General features: G+C 34.1%; 1 protein-coding gene across 2 annotated transcripts in view; it reads left to right on the top strand.

Annotated features, from left to right (window-relative positions):
* The first annotated feature begins 1,547 nt into the window (after positions 1-1,547).
* LOC138336687 (prestin-like) overlaps positions 1,548-19,537 on the top strand; it is an 87,553-nt gene continuing 69,563 nt past the window's right edge. Inside the window, exons 1-4 of one of the 2 annotated variants that reach the window (XM_069286229.1) lie at positions 1,548-1,738; positions 2,404-2,521; positions 8,399-8,487; positions 13,736-14,005. In XM_069286229.1, coding sequence (XP_069142330.1) covers positions 13,741-14,005 — 265 coding nt within the window. In that variant the 5' untranslated portion in view covers positions 1,548-1,738; positions 2,404-2,521; positions 8,399-8,487; positions 13,736-13,740. The remainder of the gene's footprint in view (positions 1,739-2,403; positions 2,522-8,398; positions 8,488-13,735; positions 14,006-19,537) is intronic. The other variant, XM_069286230.1, reaches the window with a different exon arrangement.

The raw sequence follows: 19,537 nt of genomic DNA on the forward strand, positions 1-19,537 counted from the left end.
AAGAGAACATAAAAAATTGTACATATATCGGAAAAACCCAGTGGAAATTAGATCAGTCGGTTTTATTGTGATATGCCACAAAAGCCCATGGTGGTGAAATGCGTGTGAAATGTTCAAACTCGCTCGCCGTCCGCCATTACACATTGTAGTCGAACATCTTGTCTGCCGAACCCTGTCCCTTGCTCGTAGATTAATGCAACTTTTGTCTAGAACTGCTCAAATCGCTCTGACAGTAGTGTGTTTACCTTATTAGGTGAATTATCTTGCCTCAAAAATCATTGTATCACCTCCTCAGTGGTTATGTAGTCCATTTGTTTAACGTGCGTGACTTTGGCTTGGGTATGGATACAGCGTACATATTCTACCTGCTTAATCGTATTGATCAACGATTTGTAATTACAACGGTATCAATTAAAATTCTAAACAATGACGTGGAATTTGTCAATATTTTATGTTATATGTTTCATAAGAAATGTAGAACAGTACATTCATGCCATATTTTGTTTCTTGGTCATGTAAAAGAATTAGTCTGAGTGAATTGTCTCTTTAAGCATTATAATTTAATTCAGATAACTAAATCAGGTACTAATTCGGCATAAATTTCTGTAATTTAAGCAACTTATACAATAAAACAAATTGAGTTGTGGCGCATTGATATATTATCCAATAATTCAGTTTGGCCAATGACTGCGCCACTTTTGAAGTCCCCCGCGAAAACGTTTCGTATTTATTGCGTCATAATACGTGACGTACAATTATTTCGGTCTATAGAAAAATAACCTCAAAGATTTAACCAACAGAAATGGGTTTAACATATGAAATTAAATTATACACAAATATGCTAAAACCATTTCACAACGCACATATATTTTTTATTTATACGTGAATGAATAATTAAGTGTGAAAGTATGATAAATCTTGCCGACTAAACTATATTTATCTACCATAAAATCGTATGTAAGAACGAGTGGCGGTCAAATTTTTCGCGATTTTTAGTAAAAACAAGAAAATTAGAACGGTTTTTTTATTTCATCGACCTTTTATTTTCTTTTAAGGGGGGGGAGGGGGTGGAGTATATGATTCAACTATTACTCAATGTTTTGCAGATAAACTATTCGCAGTGCCCAGCGAAATCGCGAATTTACCGTATTTCTTTTGTATCGATATATCAAGTAAAATATATGTATATGGGTATTGATCATCGGTAAAGACTAGATATTGTTGATTGTTTTTAGTTGTAGCTTCATATGGATCAGTCATTACACCAGTTTTAGTATACTTACTGTCACAATGGTTTCTGTCCTATCAATATTCTCCGATATGACCTTGTGGAACAAACAACAGAACCTGATACAGGACAATGACATGAACCAATGATGTAACATACAAATGAGTAATATACATTAAAATACGATTTCAATGTTAGTCAATGGACATGAGAAAAACACGTTTTTTTGTTATGAAAAGTAGCGTGTAATTTTCCAACTGAAATAGGTAGGTTATCTCACGAACTGGAGTGTGACGCTTGGGTCATGTTCCGGTGTAGAGGGAACCGTCCCATGTACCTGTCTATCACACACACACAGCCGACTCGGTGTCAATACCGTATGTCACATGATCAGGTAATATTCCCGTAAACGTGAGGAAATGTGGTCATGGAATGTGCTTCTAGTAAGGACGGTACCCAAATAGATGAGGAAGTCATTTTAAATTGAGGATTGTCACATAAACACATACGGTCAGTATGATTTTTTATTTCATTTTATACATTACAATTTTCTCTCTTTTTTCAAATTTATGACGATAATAACTTATTGATATAATTTGCTTACATTAAAAGATGCGTTGTTAGTTCGGTTCAAATCTCTATTAACCATAGTCGTTTTAAAGACTTTTTTCAATTGATGATGACTATTTTTCTATTGATATAATTTGCCAACATTAGAAGATGGTGTTTTTAATTCGGTTCGAATAATTATTTAGCATGGTCATTTAAAGAACTTGAAAGGTTATAGGATTGGAAGAACATGTGTGTACCTAAATAAGCACAATGAAGTGAGATCAGTACTTTAATGCTTGAAAACTACACTGTAAGTTTATAAATCGGATCACAACGATAAACTTTTTTTGTTTGTTTCCAAACTTCAAATTCTATAAAATAATTGCAAATATTTTTGATAATCATAGCTTAATGAAAGAAATGATAATATAAATAATCATTTAGAAAAAATAGCGAATGAAACATGATAATTCGTGTTTAATACAGAAATGCAAGGGCCAAGAGGTTTGGTAAAATAAATGGTACATTGTAAAAGATATACATGACGTATACAGTGTTGTCTACACAATAGATCCCATAACTTGGTAAGATATGTAATTTTTTTCCACGTTTTCTCGTTGCAGGGCAGTTATAAAACTAATGTTTTTTACTGTAATCAACCAAAGGATTGCATCAGTGGAAGCAATGCATTCGAAGGGACAATACTAGGTAATTATAAGTCACGGCGCATAAATCGGATGGGTGAGTGTGCAATAATCCTATGTTTTGTGTAGACTTTTTGGATAATTTGAACATACCTGATAACTGTGTATTTCCCATTTCAAACACCATCGTTCGAAACCAAACACTGGACAAAACATCATCATTGTTGAAAACATTTCTTTATTAAATTATGTTTTCATTCCCATCTGCAGCATGGTGTATAACCATTTAAGTATTTTAATGTGAAGCTGTAAATGAATCTCCAATGAATACGAATCAACCATAGTGACTTTTCAAGCTTTTCGATCATTCTAAGAATCTTTGATATCAAAATTACAGGGAATTTTCATTGGTTGGCATTAACTCGGTCAGAGATAGTCACTTCACCTTAGTTCGACTTTTATCTGTTTGGTGGATCTCAACGACGAAGTTAAGGACGCGGATCTACTGGAATGTCTGGTTCTATTCTATAAATATAACGAAAGTTTTGATAAAATACGATAGTGAAAAAAAATACAATGTACATGTGTATATTAATTTGTTATTCATTCCAAATATAAAAGGGATACTTCTTATATTTAAAGTTTGTTGAGACCAAACTAAATTGCCATGCCCGTTTTAGCATTTCAGCCAGTAGTTTTATTCTGATGTGTGACCGTAAGCTGAACTATAGTTATAAATAAGTATGATATAATTTACACGTAAATGACGTGTCCATATGCACACCTAGCTCATACACCTAATCCTATGACAACTTACTAAATCAATCAGATAAAAATGTTGTCATATTTTAATTCTTAATTTGAAATGGTCGCAAATGTATGAATAATACCGTGACCCGTTTATGACGGTTGCACATTTACAATTGTTTAAATTAAAGATAGTTTGACATTTTATACCAATGTGGTAAAATTGAATTGTTTACCATATATAAAAGTCATTGATATCATTTCCTTATATTATGAACGTTTTTTCAACGTAAAAAATAAAACATTAAAAATATATTTCAATATTTTAAATATGCAAAAAATAACGTATAGTATTTAGACTTTTTTTGCTGTTGATGGCTATGGAATGATGAACTTCACCACCAATTTACCTTAAATTACAATCTATTATATCTCGGTCAATTTCGTAAGATTCATTCCGTGAATGGTCAATACAAATCACTTAGAAAAACAAAAACAACAGAAATCTAGATTTAGTTATATCACGTAGCTCTCTCGCACTGTTACTTTAATAAACTCTTTTCGATTCATTTTAGATGAACAATATGCGTGTAGGTATACGTTATTGTTCTGACCAGTCCCTCGCTCCGAATTACGTGCGGGTGAATATTTAGACATTTAAACACCTTTAATAATGACCTTTCTCTAACCGCTTTAGAATTAACAGAAGTCCATCTCGTAACAATAAAAGATAATCACGTGCGGAGTTATGAGGTGCTTCTTCAATGTTAAAATTATAATTTGTTATGCACGCATATGCTAACATCGGATTACTCGTATTTTCAGCTACTGGCAAAAGATCGCGGTAATGAATATCGGTCAGGTCAAAATGTCACAAAGTGTGTTTTCTTAAATTCATAAGATACTCCCTGCATGCATCGTTATGGTACTGTACTAATAATCAAGCTAAAACCAGTCTCTTTGACAAACATAATAACACAAAAGGTTCATATTTTATTGACTTATTTATTCTGGAACCAAACACTTATCAAATGCTATTATGAATATTTCACTCAAATTACTTTGTAGTGTCATGTTATATAACCGAAAGACTATACCTTATATTAAAGTAATAGTATATTAAATGAAAAGCCCATATCATACGAGTTCACGTTTATATTAACAGTATGCTCGAAATCTAGTTCATCGGATCGAAATTCGCATAAAATCTTAACCTTAAAATGGAATTCAACTACCGACGCCTAAAGACTAGATACTTAGTATTGAAACTTCGTTGCATATGAATATTGTACGTTCTATGAGTAAAGAAGTGGGAAACGGACGATACAAGCAAGTTTCCACTGAGTGAAATAAGTGGTATAAATGGTCCGTGGTACTGGTGTCATTGGTGGAAACCAAAACCCAAATTTTATAAATGGCCCATGGTACTGGTGTCATTAGTGGAAACCAAAACACAAATTATATAAATGGTCCGTGATACTGGTGTCATAAGTGGAAACCAGAACACAATCATATAAATGGTCCGTGGTACTGGTGTCATAAGTGGAAACCAAAACACAACTGATATAAATGGTCCGTGGTACTGGTGTCATTAGTGGAAACCAAAACACAAATTATATAAATGGTCCGTGATACTGGTGTCATAAGTGGAAACCAGAACACAATTATATAAATGGTCCGTGGTACTGGTGTCATTAGTGGAAACCAAAACACAACTTATATAAATGGTCCGTGGTACTGGTGTCATAAGTGGAAACCAGAACACAATTATATAAATGGTCCGTGGTACTGGTGTCATCAGTGGAAACCAAAACCCAAATTTTATAAATGGTCCGTGGTACTGGTGTCATTAGTGGAAACCAAAACACAAATTATATAAATGGTCCGTGGTACTGGTGTCATTAGTGGAAACCAAAAGCCAAATTTTATAAATGGTCCGTGGTACTTGTGTCATTGAAGGAAACCAAAAGGCAAAAGGTTATGTCAAATAATACAATGCGGCCGATATGATAGTAAAATGTATATAATAGTACTTCAAATGCTAGTTGAGCTGTAGTCAAAAGAAAGACATCAAATTAAATTCAAAAATGATTAACTATAGTCGTCGATAGCATTCCTCGATTTCTAGAGCAAATATACAAACTTCAGTCAAAACTGAGTTTGTTCTTCTTATGTAACTTAGATGAAAATGTTTGACAGTTTTTGACTGAAGTATGTTTCAAGAAAACGGACATATCACTGCTTCCTTATCGTTATTCAAATGTAATAAAGTACAGGTTTGTGTATACAGACAGGTGCTTATCATATCAGGAACTAGCCAAAAAAAAAACAAAAAAACAAAACCATAACTCGTTTAAGGACTTTCACGAACGCTGATACCAGCCATTTTCTTGTGCGGGATATAAAATGAGATATACGACTTTATAAAATGTAAGTATTGTTTGTGATGCCTTCGTGCTGAATACTAAAACAATGATATTATTTTTGTAATATTTAGGAATAAAAGCCCCCCCCCCCCAAGCTTCCAATGAAATATATAAAAACCAAAACAAGTCAAACAATGAAATCATTTTTTCAGTACTTGGGCACCACCACCAACATCTTTGATGGCATATTTCAAACACAAAATAATACTTGTATTTTTGCCATTCTCAATTCTCTAGGACTAAGATACAATGTCGTTATTTTCACCCCTGGAATATGTCATAGCAAAATTAATGATCTATGTGCGACGACAGATGAGACAGGTAGTATGGTCCATTGATATACATCAGAAGAATTGAATATTGGTAAACTTTGTTTGACGGTATGGCTTGAGCGCTGGACGTCGCTCTCTTCAAATGAAGAATATGTAAGCCTGTAATTGTTCTCGAAAACTGCCTTATGTTTTCTATGAATTAGTACAGGGATGGGTATACGACAAGGTTAGTGACCCTTGGAGTATCGAGGATGTATATTTTGCATGTGACCAAAGATTACAAGACTAGCTTTTAAGGTCACCCGATGTCATAAGCGTCTTGATTAATGTTATTATTTTGGTGACATTTATTGAGTAAAATCAAGATGTCTCAGGTAGAAATCATCCTAACTATGGTGGTTGGTATCAGTAATTTCACACTATCGCATTGGCGCATTGTCTTACTGATATAGTGTCACACGGCACATTGTAACACTATCGCATTGGTGGGATCGCCAATGCGACAGTGCGACATGGCCGAAATCAGCCACCATACATCACAGGGATTCTCTACAACATGCAGTATTAACATTTGACACTTCATAATTTTCTTCCCGGGACTACCTCCTAATAAATAGAGGTTATTCCTTGTTTCTTGATGAATACCAGTTATATTTCATCGTGAGGTGGACACTTTGATATGTTTCACTCTGATTGGTCCACGCGCTCCTCGGAATCAAGGCAATTTTATTCGGTCTATGCTTATTGGGGAATCGTGACCTGGGGATATAGCGTGTACTTTTTTGACTAATTCGTAATTCAACTTTAGACATGAAATAGAATTCGCCCATAATCACATTATATCTCATAGTGACCAGAAAGGAATGGTCTTCAATGTAGAAAAAAAATATCCAGATCGGATGATTTTTGTGGTGTTCAGAGCATTTTAAAGATAATTACCCCATTTTCTATTAATGGGATACAGGGCGAACAAACTTTCAGTATCTTAAGTAAAAAAATTTGCGTAGCATAATTATCTCGGCAAAGTCGAGTTAACGTAACCTTAAAAATATCACGATGGCAGAAATATGCCACTATAATATGCATTGTCTTATGTAGTTGTTCATCTATGGATGGTTGGTTGGTTAGTTGGACTGAACATCATATCAAAAGCTAAGATAATTTAAGTATTGCCTCCCATGTATGCCATGTGCTGCGTGTTTTTTGGGGGACTGTAGAATGTTCATGTTTGGTTCTTTGTAATAGTTGAGTTGTTGCCCTTTTTATAGCTGTATCTTACTAAAGCATGCAGTCCAAGACACAGAACAACACACCTTACCCTCACGCGGTCAAATCATATTGACACAACTGGGCAAACCGGTCGCCTCATCCCCTACTGAGCGCTAAGCACGCACAAACACAAATTACAATTTTATAGACTATGGTGTGTCTCGGCCATGGGACAAATGAGGCGGTGTCAAATACGTTAGGAAAAAAGTCATTTATGAGGAAAACAAAAGATAATATCCCAAATTAAGTTGTCTTTTACGATTTGCAATGGGGGCAGCAAGTACAATTTTTAACGCCCTATATGTAGTACTATTGTGGTGAGCCATGGATGACGTGATTTCTGATTACTTATGAAAGATATCAGTTATTCATTATAACCACTTTACATGCATATGCGTTATCATCCTCGATACTCCAGGGGTTCCGATCACTTACGATCTCTACACCCCTGGACTATCTCATTGTGAAATTGAAGGCAGCTCAGCGGAAAACATTTGACCAATCACAGGCTAGCAAATATTTCATTTGAAGACAACAGAGAGAGCGGCGCCTAACATCAAAGCCACCGAGCCAACCACAGTGTACCGTTATACGACTCTTTTGATGTACATCAAATGAATAAGTTAATTGTTCTATTCTGTTGCCTCCAGTTTTACTATGAGATAGTCCAGGGGTGTAGAGATCGTAAGTGATCGAAACCCCTGGAATATCGAGGATGATGCGTTATGTGTTTAAACTTCAGTTTTGATTTCATAAACATAACGATTAGCTTCTATTTCCTTGCAATTTATGTAGGGACGGAATTCTGACGTTGAATCGGCTCAATGCTTCTTTAAAAAGACAATTAAAAGGCGAATAATTCGAATTAAAATTTTCTATGTCATTTTAATTGAATCATTTATCTTACCAGACTTATTGGAGAAAATAATTAAATACAGATGTCTTAAAATACTTTACTTCCAGTCATCGGCAGAATCCGAAAGAGATTGTGGTAGCCAATGGAATGTAGACCCCAAAATGTTGAAGAAGTAAAAATTTACACTATAAACCTATTGTGTCTATTGCATATATAACGATAATATTATCAATACTATTGCCATTCCCATAACATTACGTAAGTTTGACGTTGACATACGGAATAGAGATAGCATGTCCTTATCTCTGTCAACATGGGCGAAATTAACACCGGCGACCTTGTTGGTGGCTTTCAGTAGGATTAGATATTTGTTGACAGGAACGCTTTATTCTTATATGTTTCAGTTTCCAATATGAACACAGATAATCAAGAGGAGACCGAGGGAGACAATTGATTTTTCATATAAAAGTATTTTGGTCACCTAGAATTACAGGTAAGTCACCACGTGGTTTTGTTTTTAACTACCTAGACCATCATGTACATGTCAGCACCATGTGGATCATGAATGCTGGTTTTATTTTACTTATTCTACATGTCAACTTTGTAAATCAGTTAAAGTGTTATCGAAGAAAATGCGAGAGTACCATAAGTTTACATTTTCTTCAATAAAATGAATTTTTGTAAAGCTGTAAATATATATATTGAGAATACTGTTTGAATAACAACCAACGTAGTAGTTTATAGACAAAATGAACGCCAGTATATATACATATATTAGCGAGGGATTTAAATTTGTAAGCGACTCTCCTTGCAAATAACGCTAAGATAAAATCCCCCCGAAATATGAGTGATTTACAGTACACGTGTGTTCAATATTTCAAAAACGAAACGCCGTATTTTGTAATAAAATGTCAGAAAATATTATATGAAAATTGTAGCGTCTTCCACAAAAAACTTAAGGACAACCAGTTATCTTTAAAAATGTAAAACTAGAGTCAGAAAAAATACTGACGAAAAAATAACTTTTCGTAGTGGCAACATAGAAAAGTCCACATGATGTATAGAAAATATTTTTATCTTACCAAGAGTAACGTTACCATTACATAAACAAAGAAAACCAATAATGTATCAAAGCATTTAGACTAGCACACTAGTGTTCAGGGATATTAACACAGACATATGGAAAATTGAATTATGAGGGATATTTATTTTCTCAATCCGTTTATTCGGCATTTCCGTGCTCTCCATTTTTCTATAGATGTAGAATGTTGGTCTTTAACGCCACCGATCTTTTTTTTTTTTTTTTATCCTTTCGATTATTGAACTTCCAACTGGAGTGTTACTGGCGAGTCAAAGTACGATTCCATTCTTAATCCTTAGATATAGAATAGAATCTAAAAACAACTGAATTACTTAGTTATGATATAAACATCGATATTTTAAATTAATATTTAAGATAAATGAATAAGTACGTTTTGGTATTTCGCCGTAAAATATGAGGAAATGACATAACCAACAGTTATAACTACTAAGTTGATGATAATTATATCCAAATTTTATTGGAAAGTATGACCAAATACATATAACCAAAGAAATACACTTTAAAAAACCTTATGTTAAGTTAGGCAATCTGTTTCGTGTTGAACATTTTAAACATTTGTTGTCGGCAGAACTTTGATTGAGACATATTGTATTTTGCACCTTGTCTTTATTGGAATTTATGAAAGTCTAGAAAAAAGAATATATGACTCTTTCATATGTATATATGTAGGATAGAACTATTCCACCTGAGGGTACAGAATTTTGGGTCAGAACCGAGGCTTTCCGAGGTTTCTGACCCAAAATTCTGTACCCGAGGGTGGAATAGTTCTATCCTACATAATTTTCATATGAAAGAGTTATTTTCTCACATTGCTTGTCGAATTACTTGCACGAAAGGTGAGGCAGCCATTTTGTGACAAAATCTTAACTTCTTAAATAATCGATCGATTTTAAAAATAAGAACGCCATTCGAAAGAGCTCATCAAAGTTTGGTTTATATTGAAAATATAAACAAGAAATCTTAGGTAAAACGGTTTGAAATGCAAATGAAACAAATGAAATGGTAAATAAATCCGACAAATCAATCGAAATAGAAGAAAAATGACGTCAACTTTGGCTGACATGACGTCATCTCATTGTTTTTTTTCAATTGTGACGTCACAGCTATGTAAGATAGATTTATCTTACATAGCTGTCTTTCATGGGACAACTCTATCTTACATGGCTAGCTATGTGAGAAACCTCAAGCACTGAAAAATCTACAGTACGTAACAAACATTTGTTATCTCAAATAAACGCTCTAAAATGAATTTACAAAAGACGCCAAAGAATCAACGAGCACTTTAATTATTCAAAATTTACTTCATCCTTTGATGCGAGATTTTATTATAAAATAACTGTTACATTTTTATTTACGCTCGCCTCCCTTTATATATATAAAAGATGGAATGAAAGATTCTGACCTTAGAAATCTTCTATAGTCCTAGAAGGAGCATATACATGTATATAACTGAAGTTAGTTTTAAATGCGCTTTTCATATCCTGTGTTTTATGCATTATTCTGTAAATGTAAATGCTGTTCAAGTTCCTCTAATTGTCAGATTTACATGACAGCTGACGGACAGCAAAAACAATGTGATAATATGCAACACAAGTAACTATATATATATATATAGGCTACGCCAGAGCCAAATGTCTGTACTGGCTTACGGCAGTTCAAAAAACGACTTTCGGCCAAATGTTGCGTTGTTATTAAGTTGCAAGTTGCAACGAAGAAAAATAATTGCAATCATTGTCCGGATTCTTATCATTGTTCATGTCATAAGTGTTTAATTAGGAATTTGACCACCCTCGATACTCCAGGGGTTACTATCACTGACCTTATATACACCCCCGGACCATCTCATAGTAAAAAGAAAGGTATTTTAGGGGACATAGGTAATTTGATTCTTTGACGCACTGTGGATGACTGTTTTTCTTTGACGTTGGGCGTCGCTCTCTCTGTAATCTTCAAATGAAGTCTCTCAAGGCCTGTGATTGGTCAGTTTTGTTCTCCTGAACTGCCTTCAGTTTTACTATGAGAGTATATAACCATGTCAGTGACGGTAACCCCTTGAGTATCGAGGATGGAATTTCATGAATAACGAAAACCCTAACTATCTGTTATTATAAATGCCATCAAAATATCATAATTTCCCTCTCTGTCCCCATTTATGCTTCTACGTTAATCATATGAATATCATTTCGAATTCTGGATAACATTGCTAATTCATAATTTATGTAAATAATTAATTTTATGAAAAGACGTTTCAGTATTTTGACAACTTGTGACTAATCCTTAATTTTACATGAAACAATATAAAATTTTAAACTAAAAATCATAACAGAACCAAAAAGTGAAGTCGTGTACACATTTCAGTATCGTTTTAGTGAAATGCATTATAAAAAGAATTCTTCTAAAAAGCACCGTGAAAGGTTTAAATAGCCCAACTTTCCTAAATTTGCCAACTATGTCATTAGAGTTATTTTGGTGATCGAAATCTTAACGTTGCTCAAAGGAGCTTAAGAATACCTGATAAAAAAGTAAATATTTACCAGATATGAATACATACATTGTTAACCCGTGTCCTGTCGCTGTTTATAAATAAGTTAAGTGGATTATATAATACATTACCATATCAGTTAAGTTTGGAACCAGAGATAGGTTTCGGGTCATGGCACACTACAATCAAATTCAACGGTATCGACATAAGTTAACTTTGGAATGAATGATTTAGCTTAGCAGTTTTATTCCCCATAATCCGAATAAACACAAATTCCAAAATTCTAATGACCCATTTGATACTAATATTATTTTTAATAATGATAATATTTATTGAAGTGGTAACCAAAGATGTTGAGTTATTGTACATTTGCAGCTTGTAAAAAGATAATTGCATAAAAATATCCTAACTAACTGGCCCCCAAATCCATTAAATTTTCAAAACTGTTATTTAGTCATTAATTTGTTGTATTTTAGATATCTAGTACATCCCTGATTCAACTAATATGACTGTTTTCTAATTTTGCAGCTGTAGCTGCCAAGTTTTTTTTGTCCATGAAATGATAGAGCGCACCTTGAACCAACTTAATATTTACTGAGAATATGCATACATTCCCAATACTTCTTTAGGTGAATATAAAGTTTGTTCAAGGATACGCTCTATGGTTTTTAAAACAAAAACCTAGCAAAAAAATGGCCAAAATTGGCAAAATTTCCACATTTGATAGTTTATGCATATTTCGAGTGGTTATAATGTCAACTGAAGCTACAAAATTAGAAAAAATATAATTACTGTTAAATTACGGATGTACAATATATGTCATATACAACAACTTAAATAATAATAACAGTTTTGAAAATTTGACGAATTTGGGGGCCAAAAAATGCCCAAACCATACTTAGTAATTTAACAATTTAACGAGTTCCAACTACTGAAAATCGGGGGAAGGTAGAAGAGATTTGCACTTAAAAGATCATGTGCAAGAGAGCGGTGGCAACCTCTATACATAGATTCATAAAGAGGGAGAAGTTATGTCCCTTCATGTTCTTATTTAATGGAGCTTATTAATAATTTTGAATGAAAAGTAATTTTGTGCGGCAATTTATCAACATATGACAGTAAATTGTCCATAGTGTCTCAATGCATAGACAGGCAACAACAAAAATTTACTGAAATTAATCTCATTTTTAATATACAAATACTGTATTTGGCAATTCTATATAGCAATTTTAGTAAGTGTAATTTACATGTTCCTTAATAAAGCTTAATTGTTGAATATAATTGAGGAACGAGTTGTGCATATGCATATCAAAGGGATTAACGTCCATATATTGACCGAGAAATAAGGCAAACAACTCTGGATCTTGTAGTTTGTATATTCCAGTCTCATACTTAATAATCGGGTTTCCATGAACTTAACTTGATATTCGAAAACAGTTAAACTATATTATGGACGGTCAAATAATATTGCATCATTAGCTTATATTTTTTTTTAGTTCCTTAAATAAGGCAAACATTATAAACTGCGCAATTTTCAGCAATACAATATTGTTTTGTCTAGACCGGAAATGTGCATGTGTTTGTCCCTCAGAATTCTGAATCACATGTACTTAGTGAATGATTTATGCTCACGAACTGCGAAATGATCAACCATTGTTTTGTTTAGAGTAGAATTAGATGGAAGATTGACCTCTTCTGAACTATCTGACCCGCTTATTATTTTGTTGGTAGAGGGATCATTGTCACCAACAATCTTTTTAGCGGATCAGATAGTCAGCAACGCTTGAGTGCCTTAAAGCATTGAAACAATAAACGAATATATTGATATCTTAATCTGATTCTTTAGAGCCACTCCGTTCAAGCGTAGTGATAATATGGATCTGTATTTTGATTGGTTGTTACCATCTGTGATTAGAGTAGATTCCATAATTTATGTAAATATATATTTATATCATCTTTGTTCGACTTCCTTTGGTATATTATGTATGTATGTGTCCTTTTGCTACAAAAGGGCGATGCTGGAGGAGTAAAACGCGTGATGTTGAAATGTTCCCTATGATTTATCTTCAGAATAGTCTTAAAATGACGTCAGTGAAACTGGTGACAGTTATGTCGTTTTCTTTACAAAGTCACATTTCAAGTCTATTTCTCTGTCAGGCACAATGACGGACAACAGAGCCTTCAGTCTGGAGGGAGACCCTGGCGAGAGTTACCCAAAGGGCATCTCCTTTACTCCAAAGTCAGAAATCTTCATAGTTCAAGACAACATGCGATATCAACACAAACCCATGATGGCGACAAATGACGTTACCAAGGCAACTCACACTGGAGTTCTACAAACTTCAATAAACAACAGCAGTGCAGTAAATTACAAAAGCGAGATTACCATGGCAACACATATTCAAGCATTATCGACAGAATCTGAAGGTAAACTTGCTTTTATGCTTTGCTTGTTCAGTTTAGACGCTTGCAAAGATTGCAACATATCTAGATGTTTCCTAATCCTCGATGATCCATGGGTTAAAAACTATCACAGATGTTATATCCACCTCTAGACTATCTCATTGTAAAATTGAAGGCAATTCAGATGAAAAAAACTTAAATACAGACCTGCATAGATTTCTTTTTAAGATAACGCCCAACCTCAAAGCCACACAGTCAACCAACCACTGTGTATCGTTATTCATTTTTGTACATCAAATGACCAAATCACAAGTGTCTTCCGTTTCCTTCAGTTTTGCTCTGACATATTCCTGAAGTGGATATCACGATAATGATAGTAACCACTGGAATATCGAGGTCACCTCTGAGGAGACACCGCGAAAAAAATCAAAGCAAACAAAAATGAATAGCAAGAAAAAACAGGCGGTTCAAGAAATATCTTCGTCTACGATGGAACAGAACCACCTATAGATGGTTCCTGACTTAAATAAGTCAAGAAAGATTTACGACTTATCTTTTGACCAGCAGTCGAGACTTCTGACGCCAATATTGCATGCAATCCATGTGATTCCAAGTTCAATACCAAACAGAAAGTTTTATAATGAATGCTAAGTCCTTGGTGTTGATAAATAGCGTGATTGGTTTAGGTCACCATGTATGTGATGTTAAGTATTCGTGACATGTGCACGTAAATTGTACATAATGGCACAGTGGTATATATAAGCCTCTTAGTGAGCCTGTTTTAGGTACAATCTAGGTTACTGATGTAGTGTACAAATTCATCCACTAAAATCATACAAACTGGAGTTAAATTGTTTTTGTGAGTTCAGAAACTGTGGAGTGAACGTATTTGTTTATGGAATATCTCTTCAGTCTAAAACCAAACAGTCGGTAAGTTTGTAAGCCAGACTCGTGTGTGCATGTGTATCGAATGGTCGTAAAATTACTCTGATTCAGGTCCTATAGGCGGCTGGAAGGGTTTTATCACTGCTTTGTTCACTTTCTGTCGTTGTTCCTTCTGAAAATAATTTGATTTATTTGTTTAAATATATGGTATGTGTCCCTCAACTGGCGGAGCACGTTTCTTTTGCTCAGTGGATTCTGGAGCCGTCGACCCGAGTTCAAATCCTAGTCTTGACACTCGATAGGAATGTGTATTGTTTCCTATTCCTCTAATACATTTTCTGATTTTATATTTTTATTTATTTTTTTTTACGGCAGATTTCAGTTGTCATTGGGTTGTTTGTTCTACACCTTTCAAATGACGTAATCAAAATATAATGCTATCATGTAAGCTCTTTATCTCGACCCTGTTACTAGACCGGGACTTTACTAGTGTGTTCAGTAGCCAAAAGTTTAGTATCATTTGCGATGTCCTTGTTGTGCATCCTCTATGATATGTCATGGCTTACTATCACCGTCGTTTTTTGTTTTTTGTTTTTTTTTTGGGGGGGAGGGGGGGGGGGGGTGAGGGGGGGGGGGTAGTCAATAAATTGTGTTTCTTTGATATGTCATAAATACTAAAAACAATGTATCATATGCACTATGTGTTGTTGATCCAAAGGTATAACTTGACAATTTCTACAGTGATCATATCAGCATATCGAACCGACTATCACTTCGCCATAGAAACTTCCTTTTTCGAAAATATTGTGGTGGGAAATGAAATACACGTACATGTAATAGGTATGTTGGTTGTGTATCATTGCAGCTCCAGTTGCTTCATGTATATAGTAGCCATCCTAAACATGAATGATTTATAAAAGTATGAAAATTTTTGCCGCTTTTGTTTACGTTTCATTTATAAACCATACAGCGCATCATTGAACAAACTTCATATTTCACCTGAAGGTTCTACATGCACATTTTCTCGGTATGTTCAATATTTCGATCTATTGATTCTTACACAAAAACTTCGCTAAATTGATGCATATTTCGGATGGTTGCCATGGCAACTAGAACTGCAAAATTATAAAGGTTTAATGACATTTTAATCAGAGATGTACTAATTAATCATCTCAGATGCAAGAACTTGATTTTTAAAAGCCCAGTTCAGTCACAAAGTTATTAGCTTAATGTTCATCTTACATTTATCATCATCTTCTGAACAATTTAATTAGAATCAATTAGGCCTAAATGTTAATTTGCATAACGCGGGTCGTTTTTATGCTTCCTGCTATCGTCCTAATTTCCGTCCGTTTTAAATTGACTGGCACTTTGCCAGACGGCAAAACAGTGGAAATCATTCTTCACTGTTAATGGCCCAATACCTTTCAAAAAAAAAATCCAATGGCCTAAGATGAGATCACAACACCAAAACAAATGCAACATTTCCCGTGTAATCTATGTTAACAATGAAGATTCATTTAATGTTTTGCCGTCTTTGCGCAGTGATAGTCAACAAGTGCGCGGTAATTAGGACTACGGCGAGAAACATAAGACGGTCTGCGTTATGAAAATTAAATTTCATACATTTTAATTAAATTGTGAAGGTAATAATAAGTGTAATATTAATAAAGATATCTGTATCGTTTTACATTCCAATTTTAAGGCTAAAAAACATCATATATCAAGATTGCGCAGGGAATCTAGCATTTTATTTGTTTTAGGAAAGGTAATGGGGCCTTTACAAATCGGTTATTTTGGGAACCAAAAAGGGGCCAAAATAACACATAGCCCTTTCATTCGAGAAAATTTCATCAGCAAAATACAGTTCATATATGTTTACGTATAGTCATCAGGAATATAAAATTATGTTTCTGTAGTTATATTGCAAAATGCTGATTTCCCGCTTCAAGTCAAAATTGCGAACTTTTTGGCCCGCGAATAACGGCGTTTACGCAAGTGTAAACGATTTCAGTTTAAACTTTCTTTATTTTGATATATGCATATATTGTACAAAGAATATAAATTCGATTGGACATAGGAACAATTGTCACAGACACTTATGTAAACCTATCACCATGTATTTTACAGCAATTAATAACTTTGGAACATGATAAAACCATACTAACACGATAACTCACACGCATTCACATTTGTTAATGAATAAAAAATATATAACATGTTTAAATTCGAATGAAATTTGTGGGGTGTAATATCTTACATGTAACTATTCAACGGAAGCAAATCTGACCGTTTTAATTATGAAGTGCTGTATGGCTAAGAATATCGATTTGTTATCAGCTGTAGAAAAAGATTCATCTCCAAAAACAAGAAGATGCAAAGTAACATTGAAATCTAATGAGTGAAGGTAGCGTCGTCTTATTTCATCAAATCGACCACATTCAAGTAAAAAATGTTTGTTATCTTCGACCACACCACATATACATAAAGGAGATGGTACAATTTATTTATCTATTTTTTTGAAAATAAATGACTATTTAGAGCACTGCACTCAATTCTTACTCGTGCATGATATATCTGACCCTTACGGGTACCAAAACTGAAACAGGCAGACGTATTCTGTGAATGCTTATGATTAAGATAAGTTTTTAAGGTAGAAGTACATGAAGAAGGGTTTGAGCGAATACTTTGTGGTAGACTATTCCATTGGTTTATAACAGAAGATAGAAAATATTTTTGATAGAATGAGGTTTTACATAATATAGGTGAAATAAATGTATGGCCAGAGTGTCTAGTTTCATATGAATGACCTTCAGAAACAGTTTCAGGGATCATGCTATAGAGGTATTCAGGTGTATAATGATAGAACATCTTATGGAAATGTATAATTTGATGAACTTGTCTTCGATCCAATAAGCTGACTCATGCAGATTCGATGAACAGTTTATCAATACTAACCAATTTTGTTGCACCTGTAATTATTCTAGCTGCTTCAATATTCAAATTCTCAAGCTATCAAGTTTAAGTTTCAAAGATCGCAGAAGGTTTAGTTTTGGAGAGACTTTAGAAATTATATAATTGACATGATCTGCCCAACTCCCATTAGCGGAAAAATATATACCGAGATGCTGATGAGAGTCGACACTGATGATAGGTACTTGGTTCATATGAAGGATGGGATGATTTGGGCGGTTTCGTTTCCTACTTATTAAAACAGTTTCGGATTTATTTGGATTGAAAGTAACAAGCCATTGCTTTGCCCAAGTGTTAATTTTTCCCAGATCTGATTCTCATATGGCATGTGTTGTTAAAGGATTTTCTACAACCAGATATAAAGAAGTGTCGGCGGCAATTTTTTCATAATGGAATCAATATTAGAAACAATATTGTTAGTATGCACTAAGAAAAGCAAAGGACCTAAAATAGAACCTTGTGGTACTCCAGCATTAATAGATACCCAGTTTGAACTACCACTGTTTAAATTTACTTTTCGTTTCCTGTCCATTAGATAATTTTCAAACCAAGATAAAAGTTTTCCATGTATACCATTTTAATGAAGTTTGATAAGGCCGCTATGCCATACACTGTTAAATGCCTCACTGTTGTCACAAAATATGGCTTTCATCTCTTTACCTGAATCTAAAGCTTTTCCAAAATCGTTTGATATACTGAGTAACTGCTTAATGGTAGAGTCACCTGGTGTGAACCCCGATTGACAATTAGTAATAAGCCTATTTTGATGAAGGAAATTATATAGATGTTTGAATACACAACGCTCAAAGACTTTCCCTAATACACTTAGTAAATATAATATGGGACAATAATTGTTTTCATCATCACGATTTCCTTTTTTAAAAACTGGTACGACATTAGCCTTTTTCCATGACGGCGGGAATTTAGGCATAGCACGACATTTATTAAAGAAAATGGCAAGTGGGCCACAAAGAACATCTGCTATCTCTTTTAAGACCTTAGGGCTGACTAAATCTGGTCCAGTTGCTTTTGACGAGTCGAGATTAACCAATACATCTTTGACATCACTGTAGATTGATTGAAAAAGTAAAAGTTAAGAATATTTGCCTTATCAACATCTTCAACATAGTAATGACCGTCACTAAAAATGACAGGAATATTAGATTTGTCCGTGTCCATTTTCGTAAACGTAGATAAAGTTTTCCACCAGGACTTAGATCGATTCGGGAGAGATATTTCTAGTGCCAGCTTTCTGAAATATTCATCTTTAGACTGCCTTATAAGGTCGACACATTTATTCCGTATACGTCTAAACTCTGACCAGTCATAATCTGTGTTAGTGAGTTTTGCTCTTTTATGTAGTTTTTTACGTTTGGAAATTACATTTTTAATATTCAAAGGACATCCAAGGAAGATCTCTTCTTTTGACCTGAATAGTCTTATGCTGGATGCAGTCATGTGAAAGATTATCTAACACTTCAGTAAGTTTTTCCACACGATACATCTACATTATTCGACTGAAGGAAAGACCAGTAGGTAGACCGAACCAGAGTTTTATACCTTCCAAAATCAGCATGTTTATAAAGCCATACCTTACTATTGAAGGACTTAACCTTGTCTTTTGTAAAATCAGATATACCAAATATAGGACAATGGTATCGTAATGGCTGATCTAGGAAATTAAAGATTCCCCGACAC

This window comes from Argopecten irradians, chromosome 12, assembly GCF_041381155.1.
Source record: "Argopecten irradians isolate NY chromosome 12, Ai_NY, whole genome shotgun sequence".
NCBI lineage: Eukaryota > Metazoa > Mollusca > Bivalvia > Pectinida > Pectinidae > Argopecten > Argopecten irradians.